Source organism: Staurois parvus, unplaced genomic scaffold (assembly GCF_062004578.1).
Source record: "Staurois parvus isolate SC_StPar_1 unplaced genomic scaffold, SC_StPar_1.0 ptg002686l, whole genome shotgun sequence".
In the NCBI taxonomy this organism is placed as follows: domain Eukaryota; kingdom Metazoa; phylum Chordata; class Amphibia; order Anura; family Ranidae; genus Staurois; species Staurois parvus.
The window spans coordinates 1,379,140-1,400,123 of NW_028320482.1; the positions used below are offsets into that span (position 1 = coordinate 1,379,140).

General features: G+C 46.3%; 1 protein-coding gene across 1 annotated transcript in view; it reads right to left on the minus strand.

Moving 5' to 3' along the window:
- The window catches only part of LOC149429913 (uncharacterized), a 195,738-nt gene that overhangs the window by 148,370 nt on the left and 26,384 nt on the right, over window positions 1-20,984 (minus strand). The window contains 1 exon segment of the mRNA XM_089666363.1: window positions 8,819-9,837. Within this exon segment, the coding sequence (XP_089522489.1) occupies window positions 8,819-9,837 (1,019 nt within the window).

Below are 20,984 nucleotides of genomic sequence, written 5' to 3' on the forward strand. Positions count from 1 at the left end.
AGATAAGGGAGCATCTGTTTGATGTTCCACGTCATTATTCCTTTGGTGGGCTGTGGACAAGCCATCTGCTGTGGATTCACCTTCATTCGGTCCTTCCATCTTCAGAAGGTTAACCTCTGCAGCATCCAACACACCCTGGACTACAGGCTGTTCTGCAGACCCTCCCTATGGTACAACAGGGATTGTGTCCACCTCTATATTAACTACAGAAGCCTTCTCCAGCATTTGGATTAGCCTTTGAACCAATCATACAATCCATTGTAAAATCCAAAATCCTAACACTGACGTACAAAGCCATCCACCATACTGCCCCGAACTACATCACTGACCTAATATCCAAGTACCGCCCAGCACGCACACTCCGCTCCTCACAAGACCTTCTCTCTAGTTCCCTGGTCTCCTCCTCCCATGCCCGCCTACAGGACTTCTCCAGGGTGTCACCCATCCTCTGGAACTCCCTGCCCCAACCCATCAGATTATCACCTACTCTCCTCTCCTTTAGGTGCACCCTGAAAGCCCATCTCTTCAGGGAAGCCTACCCCACCCCGTTAACTTGCCGACCTCCTCCACTCTTCCTACCACTCCATCCCCCACAGCTATCTCCTCCTGTGCCACCATCCCCTCCCTCCTAGATTGTAAGCTCCAAAGAGCAGGGCCCTCGATCCCCTCATGTTTTGCATTGTATTGGTATTGTTCTGTCCCCCTTTGTAATGTACAGCGCTGAGCGAACTATCGGCGCTTTATAAATACTGTATAATAATAATAATTGTACTTCAATCGCAGGTCCTCCGCAGCACCACACCATCTGCATAAGGAGAGGAAGACTAAGCTGGTACAAGGCTATTCACAGCAGCCGTGTACCATGTGACAAGCTGTAAACAATCACAGCTCGCACAGTATTTCTCAATGGCTGCAGGAATGCAGCAAGAGAGAAGGAGAAATTATTGTTTTTACAGCCTTTATGGGTGTAAAAGCAATCAGTATAAAAAAAAAAAGACAAAAAAAAATCTGCATCACTATGGTGACACTGTACTGCTAGGGTGACAGTATGTTAAAAAAAAAATAATAACAATATAATAAAATAAAAACGTAAACTTTTTTTAAAAAAAACTGTAATTTTTATTATAAACTAATTTTTTTTTTTTTTTTTTACTAAAAAGATAGCTGAATAAATTTTGGCCAAGATTTATTAAGAAAGATTATTTATTTGCAAAATGTTATAAGAAAAACACTTTTTTTAAAAATATTTTTGGACTTTTTCATTTATATAGCAAAAAAATAAAAATCCCAGTGGTGAATAAATACCACCAAAATAAAGTTTTATCTGTCCCTAAAAAATGCTAAAAACATTCATATGGGTACAGTGTTGCATGACCGTGCAATTGTCATTCAAAATGTGATAGCACTGAAAGCTGAAAATTGGCCTGCACAGAAAGGGGGTGAAAGTGTCCGGACTTGAAGTGGTTAAACAACTCCAAAATGTACTTTTTAACGTGTGTGCAAATATAATGAAAAAAAATATTTGGTAGGGAAAGGGTTAATGTGAGCTAGATGACATCAGGCTGCTGAGGTCACACTGTAAACATTACAGCTCCCCCTAGCTGCAGCCTGGTAATGACATTGCTAGGAGGTCTATTCATACTTCCCATCTTTATATAAACGTCTCCTAACATTTAGGGGTCTGTTCATAAAAACTTGCTTAGGAATTCATCCAATGAAATTGCACGTACATTCCTTCTTTGTGGATGGGGGTAAAAAAAAAATGTCATTAGTCAGGTTGCTGTGCTGGTCGAATAGTTTCCATTGCTTTAAAATGCACAATGTTGTATTTGGCCACTAGAGGGTGCTAATTCATATGATACCTAGCACCCTCTAGTGGCCAAATGCAGTATTTCTGTTTTAAGTCAATGGTTAGTAGAATACTGCTGGAATATTTAACTTGTTCTTTGAGGTCTACTGTACTCATGAATGCATGGGTATGATCTCAGTTATTTGTATGAAACCATGCCTGATAATGCACAGAGGCTAAGTGGTTAGCACTTTTGCCTGGCAGTACTAGGGGCGTTGGTTCAAATCCCAGCCACAGTAACACCTTCCTGGAGTTTGCATGTTCTCCCTGTGCCTGCGTGGGTTTCCTCTGGGTACTCTGGTTTCCTCTCATGCTCCAAAGACATGCTGGTAGGTTAATTGGCTCCTGTCTAAATTGTCCCTAGTATGTGTATGTATGAAGGTAAGTTAGGGACCTTAGATTGTACGCTCCTCAGGGGCGGGGACTGATGTGGATGTACTACATATATATATTTATATATCTAAAGAGCTGCGTAAATTGACAGTGATATAGAAGTACCGGAAAAAAATAAGGGGGGTGTCCTATTTACAAAACATTTGTTAGGTGAATGTGACATGTATTTGTCCAGCCGTGACGAATTCAGGTCGAAAATTTAATCAGCACAACGTTTCCTATATTGTGGAATATTCCTGAAATACCTTCAACAGGAAAATCAGCAATAATGCAACATGGCCACTCGATGGAGCCAGTGATCATAGGAAATCACTGCATCAACCCACTTGCCCTCCAGAGGACTCCCCCCTCCTGACCAGGCTATTTTTTGTGATTTGGTGTTGCATTACTGTAACTGACAACTGCGCGGTCATGCAATGCTGCATCCAAATGAAATTTACATCCTTTTTTTCCCCCCACAAATAGAGCTTCTTTTCGGTGGTATTTGATCGCCTCTGTGTTTTTAATTTGTTGCAGTATAAAAAAAAAAAAAAAAAAAAAAGACAATTTTGAGAAAAAAACAATATTTATGACTTTTTTTCCAATAAAAAATATAAAAAAAATATATACATTTAATCATAAATTTGGCCAAAATGTATTCTGCTCAGTCTTTTTGCTAAAAAAAAATATCCCAATACGTGTAAATTAATTGGTTTACGTGAAAGTTATAGCGTTTACAAATGGCGGTATACAGTATCTCCCAGAAGTGAGTCCCCCCCTCCCCCGGACTGTATACAATATATATATATACAGTATCTCCCAGAAGTGAGTCCCCCCCTCCCCCGGACTGTATACAATATATATCCAGTATCTCCCAGAAGTGAGTCCCCCCCTCCCCCGGACTGTATACAATATATATCCAGTATCTCCCAGAAGTGAGTCCCCCCCTCCCCCGGACTGTATACAATATATATATACAGTATCTCCCAGAAGTGAGTCCCCCCCTCCCCCGGACTGTATACAATATATATCCAGTATCTCCCAGAAGTGAGTCCCCCCCTCCCCCGGACTGTATACAATATATATATACAGTATCTCCCAGAAGTGAGTCCCCCCCCTCCCCCGGACTGTATACAATATATATCCAGTATCTCCCAGAAGTGAGTCCCCCCCTCCCCCGGACTGTATACAATATATATATACAGTATCTCTCAGAAGTGAGTCCCCCCCTCCCCCGGACTGTATACAATATATATATATCCAGTATCTCCCAGAAGTGAGTCCCCCCCTCCCCCGGACTGTATACAATATATATATATCCAGTATCTCCCAGAAGTGAGTCCCCCCCTCCCCCGGACTGTATACAATATATATCCAGTATCTCCCAGAAGTGAGTCCCCCCCTCCCCCGGACTGTATACAATATATATATATCCAGTATCTCCCAGAAGTGAGTCCACCCCTCCCCCGGACTGTATACAATATATATATATACAGTATCTCCCAGAAGTGAGTCCCCCCCTCCCCCGGACTGTATACAATATATATCCAGTATCTCCCAGAAGTGAGTCCCCCCCTCCCCCGGACTGTATACAATATATATCCAGTATCTCCCAGAAGTGAGTCCCCCCTCCCCCGGACTGTATACAATATATATACAGTATCTCCCAGAAGTGAGTCCCCCCCCTCCCCCGGACTGTATACAATATATATCCAGTATCTCCCAGAAGTGAGTCCCCCCCTCCCCCGGACTGTATACAATATATATCCAGTATCTCCCAGAAGTGAGTCCCCCCCTCCCCCGGACTGTATACAATATATATCCAGTATCTCCCAGAAGTGAGTCCCCCCCTCCCCCGGACTGTATACAATATATATACAGTATCTCCCAGAAGTGAGTCCCCCCCCTCCCCCGGACTGTATACAATATATATATACAGTATCTCTCAGAAGTGAGTCCCCCCCTCCCCCGGACTGTATACAATATATATATATACAGTATCTCCCAGAAGTGAGTCCCCCCCTCCCCCGGACTGTATACAATATATATATATCCAGTATCTCCCAGAAGTGAGTCCCCCCCTCCCCCGGACTGTATACAATATATATCCAGTATCTCCCAGAAGTGAGTCCCCCCCTCCCCCGGACTGTATACAATATATATATATATACACAGTATCTCCCAGAAGTGAGTCCCCCCCTCCCCCGGACTGTATACAATATATATATATACAGTATCTCCCAGAAGTGAGTCCCCCCCTCCCCCGGACTGTATACAATATATATCCAGTATCTCCCAGAAGTGAGTCCCCCCCTCCCCCGGACTGTATACAATATATATATCCAGTATCTCCCAGAAGTGAGTCCCCCCCTCCCCCGGACTGTATACAATATATATATATCCAGTATCTCCCAGAAGTGAGTCCCCCCCTCCCCCGGACTGTATACAATATATATATATATACACAGTATCTCCCAGAAGTGAGTCCCCCCCTCCCCCGGACTGTATACAATATATATATATACAGTATCTCCCAGAAGTGAGTCCCCCCCTCCCCCGGACTGTATACAATATATATACAGTATCCCCCAGAAGTGAGTCCCCCCCTCCCCCGGACTGTATACAATATATATACAGTATCCCCCAGAAGTGTGTCCCCCCCTCCCCCGGACTGTATACAATATATATACAGTATCTCTCAGAAGTGAGTCCCCCCCTCCCCCAGACTGTATACAATATATATCCAGTATCTCCCAGAAGTGAGTCCCCCCCTCCCCCGGACTGTATACAATATATATATCCAGTATCTCCCAGAAGTGAGTCCCCCCCTCCCCCGGACTGTATACAATATATATATCGAGTATCTCCCAGAAGTGAGTCCCCCCCTCCCCCGGACTGTATACAATATATATCCAGTATCTCCCAGAAGTGAGTCCCCCCCTCCCCCGGACTGTATACAATATATATATCCAGTATCTCCCAGAAGTGAGTCCCCCCCTCCCCCGGACTGTATACAATATATATATATACAGTATCTCTCAGAAGTGAGTCCCCCCCTCCCCCGGACTGTATACAATATATATATATCCAGTATCTCCCAGAAGTGAGTCCCCCCCTCCCCCGGACTGTATACAATATATATATATCCAGTATCTCCCAGAAGTGAGTCCCCCCCTCCCCCGGACTGTATACAATATATATACAGTATCCCCCAGAAGTGAGTCCCCCCCTCCCCCGGACTGTATACAATATATATATACAGTATCCCCCAGAAGTGAGTCCCCCCCTCCCCCGGACTGTATACAATATATATACAGTATCTCTCAGAAGTGAGTCCCCCCCTCCCCCAGACTGTATACAATATATATACAGTATCCCCCAGAAGTGAGTCCCCCCCTCCCCCAGACTGTATACAATATATATCCAGTATCTCCCAGAAGTGAGTCCCCCCCTCCCCCGGACTGTATACAATATATATATATCCAGTATCTCCCAGAAGTGAGTCCCCCCCTCCCCCGGACTGTATACAATATATATATATCCAGTATCTCCCAGAAGTGAGTCCCCCCCTCCCCCGGACTGTATACAATATATATCCAGTATCTCCCAGAAGTGAGTCCCCCCCCTCCCCCGGACTGTATACAATATATATCCAGTATCTCCCAGAAGTGAGTCCCCCCCTCCCCCGGACTGTATACAATATATATCCAGTATCTCCCAGAAGTGAGTCCCCCCCTCCCCCGGACTGTATACAATATATATCCAGTATCTCCCAGAAGTGAGTCCCCCCCTCCCCCGGACTGTATACAATATATATATATATACACAGTATCTCCCAGAAGTGAGTCCCCCCCCTCCCCCGGACTGTATACAATATATATATATCCAGTATCTCCCAGAAGTGAGTCCCCCCCTCCCCCGGACTGTATACAATATATATATATCCAGTATCTCCCAGAAGTGAGTCCCCCCCTCACATTTGTAAATATTTGATTCTATCTTTCCATGTGACAACACTGAAGAAATGACACTTTGCTACAATGTGACGTAGTCAGTGTACAGCTTGTATAACATGTAAATTTGCTGTCCCCTCAAAATAACTCAACACACCGCCATTAATGTCTAAACCGCTGGCAACAAAAGTGAGTCCACCCCTAAGTGACAAGGTCCAAATTGGGCCCAATTAGCCATTTTCCCTCCCCGGTGTCATGTGACTCGTTAGTGTTACAAGGTCTCAGGTGTGAATGGGGAGCAGGTGTGTTACATTTGGTGTTATCGCTCTCACTCTCTCATACTGGTCACTGGAAGTTCAACATGGCACCTCATGGCAAAGAACTCTCTGAGGATCTGAAAAAAAGAATTGTTGCTCTACATAAAGATGGCCTAGGCTATAAGAAGATTGCCAAGACCCTGAAACTGATCTGCAGCACGGTGACCAAGACCATACAGTGGTTTAACAGGACAGGTTCCACTCAGAACAGGCCTCGCCATGGTGGACCAAAGAAGTTGAGTGCACGTGTTCAGCGTCATATCCAGAGGCTGTCTTTGGGAAATAGATGTATGAGTGCTGCCAGCATTGCTGCAGAGGTTGAAGGGGTGGGGGGGTCAGCCTGTCAGTGCTCAGACCATACGCCACACACTGCATCAAATTGGTCTGCATGGCTGTCATCCCAGAAGGAAGCCTCTTCTAAAGATGATGCACAAGAAAGACCGCAAACAGTTTGCTGAAGACAAGCAGACTAAGGACATGGATTACTGGAACCATGTCCTGTGGTCTGATGACACCAAGATCAACTGATTTGGTTCAGATGGTGTCAAGCGTGTGTGGCGGCAACCAGGTGAGGAGTACAAAGACAAGTGTGTCTTGCCTACAGTCAAGCATGGTGGTGGGGGTGTCATGGTCTGGGGCTGCATGAGTGCTGCCGGCACTGGGGGGCTACAGTTCATTGAGGGAAACATGAATGCCAACATGTACTGTGACATACTGAAGCAGAGCATGATCCCCTCCCTTCGGAGACTGGGCCACAGGGCAGTATTCCAACATAATGACCCCAAACACACCTCCAAGACCACCACTGCCTTGCTAAAGAAGCTGAGGGTGAAGGTGATGGACTGGCCAAGCATGTCTCTAGACCTAAACCCTATTGAGCATCTGTGGGACATCCTCAAATGGAAGGTGGAGGAGCGCAAGGTCTCTAACATCCACCAGCTCCGTGATGTCATCATGGAGGAATAGAAGAGGACTTCAGTGACAACCTGTGAAGCTCTGGTGACCTCCATGCCCAAGAGGGTTAAGGCAGTGCTGGAAAATAATGGCGGCCACACAAAACATTGACACTTTGGGCCCAATTTGGACCTTGTCACTTAGGGGTGGACTCACTTTTGTTGCCAGCAGTTTAGACATTAATGGCGGTGTGTTGAGTTATTTTGAGGGGACAACAAATTTACATGTTATACAAACTGTACACTGACTACGTCACATTGTAGCAAAGTGTCATTTCTTCAGTGTTGTCACATGAAAAGATAGAATCAAAGATTTACAAAAATGTGAGGGGGGACTCACTTCTGGGAGATACTGTATACTGGAATTTTTATTTTTACTAGTAATGGCGGCAATCAGTGACTTATAGCAGGACTGTGGTGGACATTCTGCATTCTGACACTGGCGGGGAAACTGACTTGGTGTCACTGACTTCCCGAGTGACACCAATACAGTGATCAGTGCTAATAAAAAGCACTGACACTGTACTAATGGCACTGGGCAGGAAGGGGGTAATATGTGGGGCGATCAGAGGGTTAACTGTGTGCTGGGAGTGTTTTACTATGTGGGCGGTGTGTGTGTTTCCCTGTAAGTACACTGCTATGCAGAGCCATACAAAGCAGTGTGCAGGAGCTGACAGGAGAGAGATCTCTATTGTTTACTTACAGTTCTCTCCCTTCGTCAGTAATGCTCCTCAATCACCTGGTGCCGGCGAGTAATCACCGGCTAGGACCCGGTGATTGACAGCCGAGGCTGCGAATTGCGGCACGGGCCGTGTGTGCCCCCTACATGGAGGGTATATATATGTGATTTTGTGAACCCGTGCTGCCCTGTAGCAGTATTACTGCTATAGGGTGGACGGGAAGCGGTTAAATAAACTATGGCCAATATTCGTCACGGTTGAGCGAATGTTGGTCACATTCATTCAACAAATTTTGAAAAATAGACCTCTAAATGTTTGTGAAATTTTCCACCACAAAATGTACTCAGCCAATGACAGGTGATGACTCCATTTTTATTCTTCTCCTGCTACCAATGGCCAACCCGGTCCCACACTTCATCCATGTCTTTGGGGACCTCTGATCTCCTTATGAACTGTTTCTTCCATGATGAAGATCAGCCATGGAGTATATCTGAGGTGTATATCAGGGTGTGCTTCTTCCCCACATGAGAGCTGGGATGTCCAGCAACATTCATCTAGAAGACATTTCCCGCACTCAAGGCACTAATACACCTCCAGGGTTGTGTGGGACCCCTGATGTACAGGAAGACAGGACTTCAGTGAGGAACATTTCCCTCACTCAGGACAGGAAAGTGGCTTCTCCCCCGTGTGAGACCTCTGATGTCTGTAAAGACTGGAGTTCTGTGAAAAACATTTCCCGCACTCGGGACAGGAATACGGCTTCTCCCCCGTATGAAACCTTTGATGTTTGGTAAGAACTGATTTTGTTCCAAAACATTTCCCGCACTCAAAACAAGAAAAAGGCTTCTCGCCAGTGTGGGATCTTTGATGTATAATAAGATTGGACTTCTGTGAAAAACATCTCCTGCACTCAGAACAGTAATATGGTTTTTCCCCCGTGTGAGATCTCTGATGTCTGACAAGTTTTGATTTTTTTACAAAGCATTTCCCGCACTCAGGACAGGAATACGGCTTCTCTCCTGTATGCAATCTCTGATGTATTGAAAGAGAAGACTTCTCTGAAAAACACTTTCCGCAATGAGGACAAGAAAATGGCTTCTCGCCCGTGTGAGATCTTTGATGCGTCACAAGGTTTGATTTCTTTGAATAACATTTCCCACACTCAGGACAGGAAAACGGCTTTTCATCCATGTGAAACCACTGATGTGTGACAAGTTCTGATTTTTGCACAAAACATTTTCCGCACTTAGGACAGGAATACGGCTTATCCCCCGTGTGCAATCTCTGATGTCTATAAAGAGGTGACTTACCTGAAAAACATTTCCCGCACTCAGGACAGGAATATGGTTTTTCCCCCGTGTGAAATCTCTGATGTATTGAAAGATAGGACTTGTTTGAAAAACATTTCCCGCACTCAGGGCAGGAATGTGGCTTCTCACCTGTGTGAGTCCTTTTATGCTTTCTTAGAACAGATTTAAATTTGAAACATTTCCCGCACTCAGTACATGAGAACCTCTTCTCTGTATGAAGACCGGCCCGGTCCCGCACAGTCTGAGGTTCCTCAGGATAGGATAGGATAGGTCCATCTACACTGGGTGGTGCCGGATGGACATTGGAGGGAGCCGGGTTTTCTCCTGGACTATACTGTGTGATGTCCTCATCTTCTACTTTCCAGTCTGGAGACAAAGTGAGACAATCCTCGGAGGTTTTCCTCATCTCCCGGCCATGGACTAAAATACAAAGACAAAGAGGATTACTAGACAGGAGCTGATTGGTTCCCCCAAACCAGGACTCCACCCACACCAGGCAGCTTGGTCTCTGAGGAGCTTACAATTCCACCCTCAAGGGAACTAGGAAATGGCTCCTCTGATCTCCTACCAGGTCATTTCTTTATTCATGGACCTTAGTCAGAGAGTGAGGAAACAACCAGAACTGTCTTTTATAGGAGGGACAGTGATGAGGGGATTATAGGACGAGGGTCCCCTCCCCCTCTATCACTCATCGCCATCTTCCCAACACAAGAAGTACTGCACTTCCTTATTTAGTCCATGATTTAGTCATGAAGAACAGCGGGGCTGAGCCCCACCAGAGGTCAGAGAGTGAGGATGGGGGAGAACAACCAAGATGAAGACTGGACTGATCCTGAAGACCACCATCATTGGGGTATTGACTCCTCCCTCATTATCACTTTCTGTTTAAGGGTCCAAAGTTGGAGGATGTTATCACATTATTATCACCATGTAAAAGTCTGTGCTCCAATCACATCATCCGATATAAAATGTCCAGCTGGTAGGAAATGGGTGTAACAAAAGAGAATCCATATTATGTGTATATATAGCAGTGGGGGGAGGGGGGAGAGCAGAAGTCAGGAGTATGTAATGTACAACATAGAGTATATAGTGCAGGGGTCAAGAGTATGTAATGTACAACATAGAGTATATAGTGCAGGGGTCAGGAGTATGTAATGTACAACATAGAGTATATAGTGCAGGGCTCAGGAGTATGTAATGTACAACATAGAGTATATAGTGCAGGGGTCAGAAGTATGTAATGTACAACATAGAGTATATAGTGCAGGGGTCAGGAGTATGTAATGTACAACATAGAGTATATAGTGCAGGGCTCAGGAGTATGTAATGTACAACATAGAGTATATAGTGCAGGGGTCAGGAGTATGTAATGTACAACATAGAGTATATAGTGCAGGTGTCAGGAGTATGTAATGTACAACATAGAGTATATAGTGCAGGGGTCAGGAGGATGTAATGTACAACATAGAGTATATAGTGCAGGGGTCAGGAGTATGTAATGTACAACATAGAGTATATAGTGCAGGGGTCAGGAGTATGTAATGTACAACAGAGAGTATATAGTGCAGGGGTCAGGAGGATGTAATGTACAACAGAGAGTATATAGTGTAAGGATCAGGACTCATAATATTCATATTCAGTAATCAGTGGAAGCTTAAATGTTTCCTGTAGACAAGTTGCAGAGATCCCACACCGCTGCCTCCCATCTCCTGAGACTGCACTCAGTGACTTGGGTCTGAGACTATACAGACATATCCCTCCACCCGGCACAGCCAGTAGACTACAGAGCAACTAACTCTGGGAGAATTGTTCTGTCAGAGGACTGGTTAGACCCGGACATGGGGAAGAAGACCCAAGTCAAATGCTACAGATGCCTAGTTCAAGCAACGTCTACGGTGAAAAAAAAAATGTTGCTGGCCGATTAACCCCAGAATCTACAGATAACAGAGAAGGAAGATTATCCGAGAGAAATCCAGGAATACAGGACGGGGAACACAGCTCAGGAAAGTGACCAGGGGATTACAGGCTGATATCACCCAGTCCCCGCCCTACTCTGGACCAATCAGTGAGCAGTATGGGTGGAGGAATGGATTTAGTGTTCATGACCCACCTGCGCTGATCTCTGTAGGAGTGTCCTCCTCTATAAATGTCCCCGTTATTCCATCCTCCTCCATAGACTGCTGATCATCCCTCACATACGCCTCTTCTTCTTCTGATTTCACCTCAACTTTTATATCTATCAGATCTTCAGCCTAAACCAAGAGAGTGAGAAAATATCATCTGTAAAATAAAAGCTTTAATGTGATATTACATAATGGGGTTGATTTAGTAAGGCAAATATATTGTGCATCACCAGGGCAGTTGTTCCAGAGCTTAGAAAATTAGGTATAACTTCACTTTGCAAAGAATACCCAATCACATGCAAGGAAAATAAAAACAGCATTTTTGCTTAAACATAACTGGATGATAGAAATCAGCAGAGCTCCCCGTCATTTCAGGGTTTCCCCTCAGATCTAGAACAACTGCACTTGCAGTGCACAGACAATTTCCCACCAACCTTGTAATGGTGAGGGATGGTGTGACCTTCCTGTGTGGAATCCCAGGAATACAGAGGACGGGGACATCTCTCTGGTGGGTTCCTGGTATTAGGTGGCTCCATCATATCCTTGTGTCCTTCTGAAAACTCCTCCATCACTCCATACTCCTCATCCTCCTCTTTATACTCTTCTTTAACATCAATATTATCATCTCCGAGGATTCCACTCTGAAAGATATAATAAAATGCCATCAATGGTAACAATGCAGATAATGTACAGATCCTAATGATACTATCAGTGATTGTTCCTCATCTACCTGATGATGGTGAGGGATGGTGTGACCTTCCTGTGTGGAATCCCGGGAATACAGAGGACAAGGACATCTCTCTGGTGGGTTCCCATGACTGGATCCATCTACCTGATGATGGTGAGGGATGGTGTGATCTTCCTGTGTGGAATCCCGGGAATACAGAAGACGGGGACATCTCTCTGGTGGGTTCCCATGACTGGATCCATCTGTAGGAAACACACACACTGACTGAATCCATTGTTTCTATGTGTTTATCAGATGATGGGGGATCTAGGTGGATCCTCCGTACTGCTCTCTCCTTTACAATAAAGTCTCCTCTTACCCGGTGATGTGAGGGGCGGCTGATTGTCCATCATGACGTCCTTGTAGAGATCCTTGTGTCCTTCTAAATACTCCCACTCCTGCATGGACAAATAGACAGTGACACCCTGACACCTTATAGGAACCTGACACACACAATGATACAGTCACCATCCAGACACATCCCTTGTCTGTTACTGGAGAATGTCCCAGAATTCCCGGCACCGCTCACCTCTCCTGTCAGCAGCTCCATCATCTTCTTGGTGACTTCTAGAATCTTCTGCATGTTGTGTCTCTCAGGTTTTAGGGGGTCACATGGAGGCACTGTGATGGTCATATGATCACCTGACTTCAGAAGAGGAAATCTCTGTATTGAGGAACCAATAGGAACATCATGTTAGACTCCCAGAATCCTCCTCACCTCTCCGGTCAGGTCTGTGTTTTATTAATAGAGATAAGAGTGATGTCATGTGACCTCCCAGAATCCTCCTCACCTCTCGGTCAGGTCTGTGTTTTATTAATAGAGGTAAGAGTGATGTCATGTGACCTCCCAGAATCCTCCTCACCTCTCCGGTCAGCAGGTAGATGATCTCCAGGGTGAGGTTTAGTATCTTCTCAGTCATGTGACTCCGGTCCTCCTCCATCCTCATTGGTGCCATCATGTGATCTATACAGGTCTCCTTGTAGACGGATAACTTTGGGAAATGAAAGTAAGAATGATTTGGATGGTATTGGTCACACAATAATAGGATGTGGATGTGAGGGGGGATAGGAGGGTTGCTGGACATTTCAGGACTACTGCCCCCATGGGAACACATTAATTTTGGACTGCTTAGTGTTTGCTGCATTTTTGAGGTCCCAGGACTCTTAGCATGTCAGATCATAAATTCAATCCTTATTCTGTCTTCATGTTTGCTCTGAGGCAGTGCTGTGCAGTCAATGTCGCGTCATCGTGATGTCCAGGAATGAGAACTTGCAGTGCCAGAACTACCAGGGTTACAAAGGTTGTACTTACGACCAGACCTTGGCGTTCCGCAACTGTGGGGGGCGAGGCCCTAAGAGCCCAGAATGCGGCTCCACGGCAGGGTGGCTGGTTGCAGTTGTAAGGAGAGTGTCTGTTACGCTCTCTCTTACACTTCCTAGCCACAGCACTGACAGATTTGTGGACTTTAATGTAAGGTGAGGGCTCTGCGAATTCTGATGTAAAGCAAGGGGGGTCTGTGGAATCTAATGTAAGGGAGCCTCAACAAACTCTGATGCAAGGGAGGCTCTGTGGACTTTGATGTAAGGGGGGCTCTGTGGATTCTGATATTGTGGGGCTCTGTGGACTCTGATGTAAGGGGGGAGCTGAGGACTCTGATGTAAAGGGGGGAGACTGCCGACTCTGATGTAAGAAGGGGGCTCTGCCGACTCTGATGTAAGAAGGGGGCTCTGCCGACTCTGATGTAAGAAGGGGGCTCTGCCGACTCTGATGTAAGAAGGGGGCTCTGCCGACTCTGATGTAAGAAGGGGGCTCTGCCGACTCTGATGTAAGAAGGGGGCTCTGCCGACTCTGATGTAAGAAGGGGGCTCTGCCGACTCTGATGTAAGAAGGGGGCTCTGCCGACTCTGATGTAAGAAGGGGGCTCTGCCGACTCTGATGTAAGAAGGACTCTGGGAAGCCTGATTAAAAGGGGAATGCTGGGAACTATGATGTATGTTGGGGCTCTGGTTACCAGAGACCCCCTTATATCAGAGTTACCCTTTACACCAGAGTCTGCAGTGTTCCCCCTTATAGTGTGGGGGAACTCGGTGGATTCCGGTGTAAAGGGGGAACTCGGTGGATTCCGGTGTAAAGGGGGAACTCGGTGGATTCCGGTGTAAACGGTGGCTCTTATGAGGAAATCCATATGATTAGAAATGTTATTTAACCCCTTCCAGTCCGGACACTTTCACCCCCTTCCTGTCCAGGGCAATTTTCAGCTTTTAGCGCTATCACACTTTGAATGACAATTGCGCGGTCATGCAACACTGTACCCATATGAATTTTTTGCATTTTTTTGAGACAGATAAAACTTTATTTTGGTGATATTTATTCACCGCTGGGATTTTTATTTTTTTTGCTATGTAAATGAAAAAGTAAAAAAATTTAAAAAAAATCTTTCTTCATAAATCTTGGCCAAAATTTATTCCGTTATCTTTTTAGTAAAAAAACAAATAACCCAAATTAGTTTATAACCAAAAATTAACATTTTTCTAAATTTTTTTTATACGCTTTTTTTTTTTTTACATTATTATTTATGGGTTTTTTTAACACACCGTCACCCTAGCAGTACAGTGTCACCATAGTGACACTGTAATACTTGTGGGGGGTGATGAAGATTTTTTTTTTTTTTTTTTAATTTACACTGATTGCTTTTACACCCATAAAGGCTGTAAAAGCAATCATTTCTCCTTCTCTCTGTCTGCATTCTTGCAGCCATTGAGAACTACTGTGTGAGCTGTGATTGGTCACAGCTTGTCACATGGTACAAGGCTGTTGTGAATAGCCTTGTACCATGTGACCTCTGTGATCATTCACAGATTTTACACGTAGTAAGCAATGATGTGAGGAAGTGACATATTGCTTACTACTCTTCATGTGATCACTGATTGGCCAATCAGTGATCACATGATCAGGACCTTACACAGGGGTCCCGTACAGCGATGTGTGGATACAGCAGGCTCCCAGGGAGTGCGCACAAGCAGGGAAGTGGGGAGCAGGGGTTGACTGACAACTCATGGGGCCCCCGGGAAATAGGGGATCATGGGGCCCCTGTGTCCTTGCCCAAACTCAAAAAAGCCTATGAAAAAGGCACCAGGGGCATCTCATGGGGCCCCCTTCTTACCCCGGGCCCTCGGGCAGTGCCCGAGGGCCAAATGGTCAGTCCGCCCCTGGCGGGGAGGACATTTATAAATGGCCATCCGCTCCTGCACTGCTCCCATCCGGCCGTTTATATACATGGCTCGGAAGGAAAGTGGTTAATCAAAAAATATATGTAAACTCTATACTACGCCGCTAAAGTGTCCGGGATTGGCTTAAAGAAAAGGTGGAAATTCTACCCAACACAGCAGGAAGGGTGTCTGCTGCATAACATGTGAAAAGGTCTTACTGCAGGACCATAATAAAAGGCCCATGATCAGTGGAAAGGGCCCAGGTTTGGAGGGAAGGACCCCAGCAGCAGAGGTCACTGGGGCCCCTTGTGGTTTCTTGCACCGAGGTTCTAGCTACGCCTCTGGGAACTGGTTGCCAGCTAATTAGGATAATTATCAGAACTCCAGCTGCAAGGCTCCAATCTCCGGCAGCCTGCTGACTGACAGGAGTGATGTCACTGTCACTCTCTGCAATAAGAGAAGGGATTGGATTGGATAGTAGGATGGTGCTGGTGGTGGAGTAGAAATCTGTGGGAAAGGAATCTGTTCTCTTCCCTCCAATTGCAGCCCAGTGTGGGTTAGGAGGAGGCCTGCAGGGGGAGGGGTCTGTTGCTTACTTAGTATTCTGTAGTATCCAGGACAATGTACAGCATTGTGGTGGGTTCCTGGGGCTCCGGATTCCAGCACCGGGCACTGCCAGAGCCTGTGTCATGGGAAGGTATTGGACTGCCTCCCCCTGATGCACAGCACTGATCCCTGACCACTTGCTGTAGCTGTACAAACAGATCTCATCTAAGAATGAGTGCCCACCAAGGGGTGAAGGACTGCACCATCTTTATGCCACTTGGTATGATGGGAAATTTTATTTGACCAGTGAGATGGTAAAAAGGTGAAGGTTGCCCTCCTTTTCTGGCAGTTCTGTAAGGAGGACTGAAAAGTAGGTGCAGCTAGGAGGACCATCACAGACCAAGAGCCCTCCTCCCTACATTGGAGTCCTTCTGAGCCTTACAGCCTCCTTTTCCCTCAGAGCTCTGCTGCCCACCAACCTTATCTAGAGCCCCGAGTCCTTCAGCTACACTACCCCCTCAGAATCCTAAGGCCCCATCACTCTCTCGGGGGACACAAAGCCTTTCGGCCTCAGTATCTCATCAGCTCCTCTACTTCCCTCAGAACCCTCAGTATTTTCCTCCCTCTGACACCAATGATGGAACATATTCTTCATGAGTCTGGGGAATGTTTTCTTCCTCCTGAGCAGCAATGTAAGGGGCTCTATGCTCCATACTCCTGACCCCGGCACTCCATCATTGTGTTGGCTGCATAGTGTAATGATTGCCCATTGGCTGCCTGTGTAGTGTCATCATTGCCCTTTGTAGGCCATGTATGGTCAGGATGGTCCTTGTCTTGTCTATTTATTGTCAGTGCTGTTTGTTTAGAGGACCATATTACTAGAATTTATCTCCACAATGAGGAGAATGTTCCAGCCCCGGAAGTGGGGGAATGTTGTGCCCCTAAAGGGGTTAATCTGGGTTCCCACACTACCCCCCATTGACTTCTCCATCACATCCAACAATGCCACCATTAGACCCGCTCTGCAGGCCAGAGTACTTGGTGTCATTCTGGACTCCAACCTATCCTTCCAGCCCCAAGTCCAATCTTTACCAAACTCGTGCCGCCTCCACCTCCGCAACATCGCCAAAATCCGCACGTTCCTAACCCCAGATACCACTAAACAGCTCATCCACTCCATCATCATATCATGACTCGACTACTGCAACTCCCTCCTCACTGGCCTGCCTCGCCACAGGCTATCCCTGCTTCAGTCCATCCTGAATACGGCAGCCAGACTCATCCACCTTACCAACCGCTCCGTTTCCACCACCCCCCTCTGCCAATCCCTCCACTGGCTTCCGATTGCGCAACGGATCAAATTCAAAACACTGACGTACAAAGCTGTCCACCATACTGCCCCAAACTACATCACCGACCTGATAGCCAAATACCCCCCAAAACGCACTCTCCGCTCCACACAAGACCTCCTCTCTAGTTCCCTGGTCTCCTCCTCCCATGCCCGCCTCCATGACTTCTCCAGAGCGTCACCAATCCTCTGGAACTCCCTACCCCAATCCATCAGACTATCACCTACTCTCCTCTTCTTTAGGCGCACCCTGAAGACCCATCTCTTCAGGGAAGCCTACCCCACCCCCTGCTAATTGCCGACCTCCTACCGCTCCATCCCCCACAGCTATCTCCTCCTGTACCACTGTCCCCTCCCTCCTAGATTGTAAGCTCGCAAGAGCAGGGCCCTCAATCCCCTCATGTATCACATTGTATTGTTATTGTTCTGTCACATGTTCTGTCTCCCATTGTAATGTACAGCGCTGAGCGAACTGTTGGCGCTTTATAAATACTGTATAATATTAATAATAATATGTGTGTATCATCATCTGCTGGAGATAAAAGACGTCACAGTGACTATGGAGAAAGAGGACGGACATGACTACAGAGGAAGAGGACGGACATGACGGGGGGTTACTTGGTGTAAATAGGAAATATCTTATTACCTCCTCTGCTGCCACTTCCACCAACGTCTCCTCTCTACTTCCTCACCACTCACCCAGAACTTCCCATTTATACCTGACATCACTTCCCATTTATACCTGACATCACTTCCCATTTATACCTGACATCACTTCCCATTTATACCTGACATCACTTCCTATTTATACCTGACATCACTTCCTATTTATACCTGACATCACTTCCAGTCTTCCATAGAGACTTCCTATGTGGGTAGAAGTGAGATTAGCACCTTGTGGAGCTCAGAGGAACTGCAGCCCCGAGAAGCGTCTGGTAGTGTGACCCCGGCCTTGTGCTGGGTGTGTATGGACTGTAGATCCTTATAGAGGGGTCACCTCCACTCCCACCAAGGGGGACAGAAATATATTACTGCCTAGTCCAGCCTTTCCCAGCCAGGGGTCCTCCAAAGGTTTCCATTGGTTCCTTGAGCAATGAACAACTTCTGTCCAAGTAACAATGATTTCATGACGATGATAAATATAAGGGGATCCTTCTGCTAATGGTGACCAATAACGGACCAATAAACAGACCACCTGGGTTTGGATTGAACCCATGTTTAGACAGAATTTGGATTTGTTTGTGGGGGGGGGGGGGGGGGGTAGCGAACAACTGAACTAAATGGGTATTCAGCCTAGTCAAACCTCTTGTAGGAGTATTACGTCCGCTGCTAAGTGTGGCTGTAGCTGGTTTATAGGGATCCAGTGGCCACAGGTGCCCTAACACCTGGCAAAGTATCCCCCATTGCCCATTCAGCTGTCAATTGGGGATTCCTGGCTGACAGCTGAATGTCAACAAAATATAAAAAACCCTGTGGCGGGGGGGCCTCACAAAAAATCATAGTAGACCCTTCAGGTCTGGTATGAGGGAACCCTAAAAAATAAAAAGGTACCCCCCCAATATCCATATCAGTCCCTCATCTGGATGCCCAGGAAAGGTGGGGGAGTGGAATGAGCGTGCCCCCTCCTGAACCATACCAGGCCACATGTCCTCAAGCTGGGGAGAGTATCTTGCCAAGTCCATTCACTCCTGGTTGGAAAGTTGAACAAGTACAAAGTATGAACTCGAACATGAGGAATCTGTACAACATAAGTCATCGTGAAATGTATATCTGTCCGCAGAACACCACGGAGATATTGGAACTCTAATTCATGGTCACCTGGAAATAATCCAAAGGAGAAAGTCCGTCCAAACCGTGAGATTGGTCAGAGACTCATTGGTGTCATTGTGTGCATTGCCAGACTAGGTCTTGGTTGAAGGGTGATGCTGCTCATACTATATGGAACCCTCATCTACATCATGGACAGCTTCTTCATATTAGTAAATGTGATAGGTTAGTCCTTTTTTGGGGGGTTATGAGAAATGGTCCTCCTCAAACAGGATACTGTTCTAAAGCTGTTGATAAATAGGAGGACCAGGACCTTCGTTAAGTTGAAGAGTGGGATTGGTAATGAAGGTGGCAGTGCCTCCACCCAGGACAGGACCTCTGTGAACTTTTGTTTCCTTCCTGGGAAAATAATCAGTAATCTAATCAAAGTAATTGGGATCAGAAAGACTACCTTTACCTTTCCCTGTGTCCCCCTTTGTGTCCCCCGAGAGAGTGATGGGGCCTTAGGATTCTGAGGGGGTAGTGTAGCTGAAGGAATCGGGGCTCTAGATAAGGTTTATACCTGACATCACTTCCTATTTATACCTGACATCACTTCCAGTCTTCCATAGAGACTTCCTGTCTGGGTAGAAGTGAGATTAGCACCTTGTGGAGCTCAGAGGAACTGCAGCCCCGAGAAGCGTCTGGTAGTGTGACCCCGGCCTTGTGCTGGGTGTGTATGGACTGTAGATCCTTATAGAGGGGTCACCTCCACTCCCACCAAGGGGGACAGAAATATATTACTGCCTAGTCCAGCCTTTCCCAGCCAGGGGTCCTCCAAAGGTTTCCATTGGTTCCTTGAGCAATGAACAACTTCTGTCCAAGTAACAATGATTTCATGACGATGATAAATATAAGGGGATCCTTCTGCTAATGGTGACCAATAACGGACCAATAAACAGACCACCTGGGTTTGGATTGAACCCATGTTTAGACAGAATTTGGATTTGTTTGTGGGGGGCAAATCCAATATCAAAGTAATTGGGATCAGAAAGACTACCGCACCCAGCATTAACTATAAGTAGTGATGGGCTACATGTTCGAGTTGAACCTAAGTATGACTCAAACATGGGCCGTTCGTGTGTTCGGCGAACACACAAACTGTACGGGCGTTCGGCTGGCTGTTTGCCTACCACGCCCCACAATGCACTGCACCCTGACAGTGCATTGTGATTTGCAAAGCAATGCACCTGACCACAGCTCAGGTGCAATGCTTTGATCAATCACAGCACGTGATGACGTCACAAGGGGGAGGGGGTCGTGACATCAGGACAGTATTTAAGAACTGTCACCAGGGCGCAGCCATCAGATGGCTGGAGCCAGCGTCATGAGCAGAGCGGGTTTTTTTTTCTTTTTTCGGGTAGCAGTGGCATCATAATTGATGTTCGATCTACTTTGGGGGACATTTTTTTAATTTTGATTTTTACTGACGGACTTGTCAAAGACTGTCTCTTGCCTTTTTACACTACACTTTTTTTTGTGAATGGGTATGCGGTACCATGTACTGCATACTCATTCACATGGGGGGGGGCCGGGATCTGGGGGCCCCCTTGTTAAAGGGGGCTTCCAGATTTCGATAAGCCCCTTGTTCGCAGACCCCCACAACCACGACCATGGATGTGGGGAAGAGGCTCTTGTCCCCATCAACATGGGGACAAGGTGCTTTGGAGGGGAGAGCCTCCCTGCCCCAAAACACCCCCCTATGTTGAGGACATGTAACCTGGTATGGTTCGGGCGTGCACTCTGTACACAGGGCTGTATATGACATACTCCTGACCACTGCACTCTAT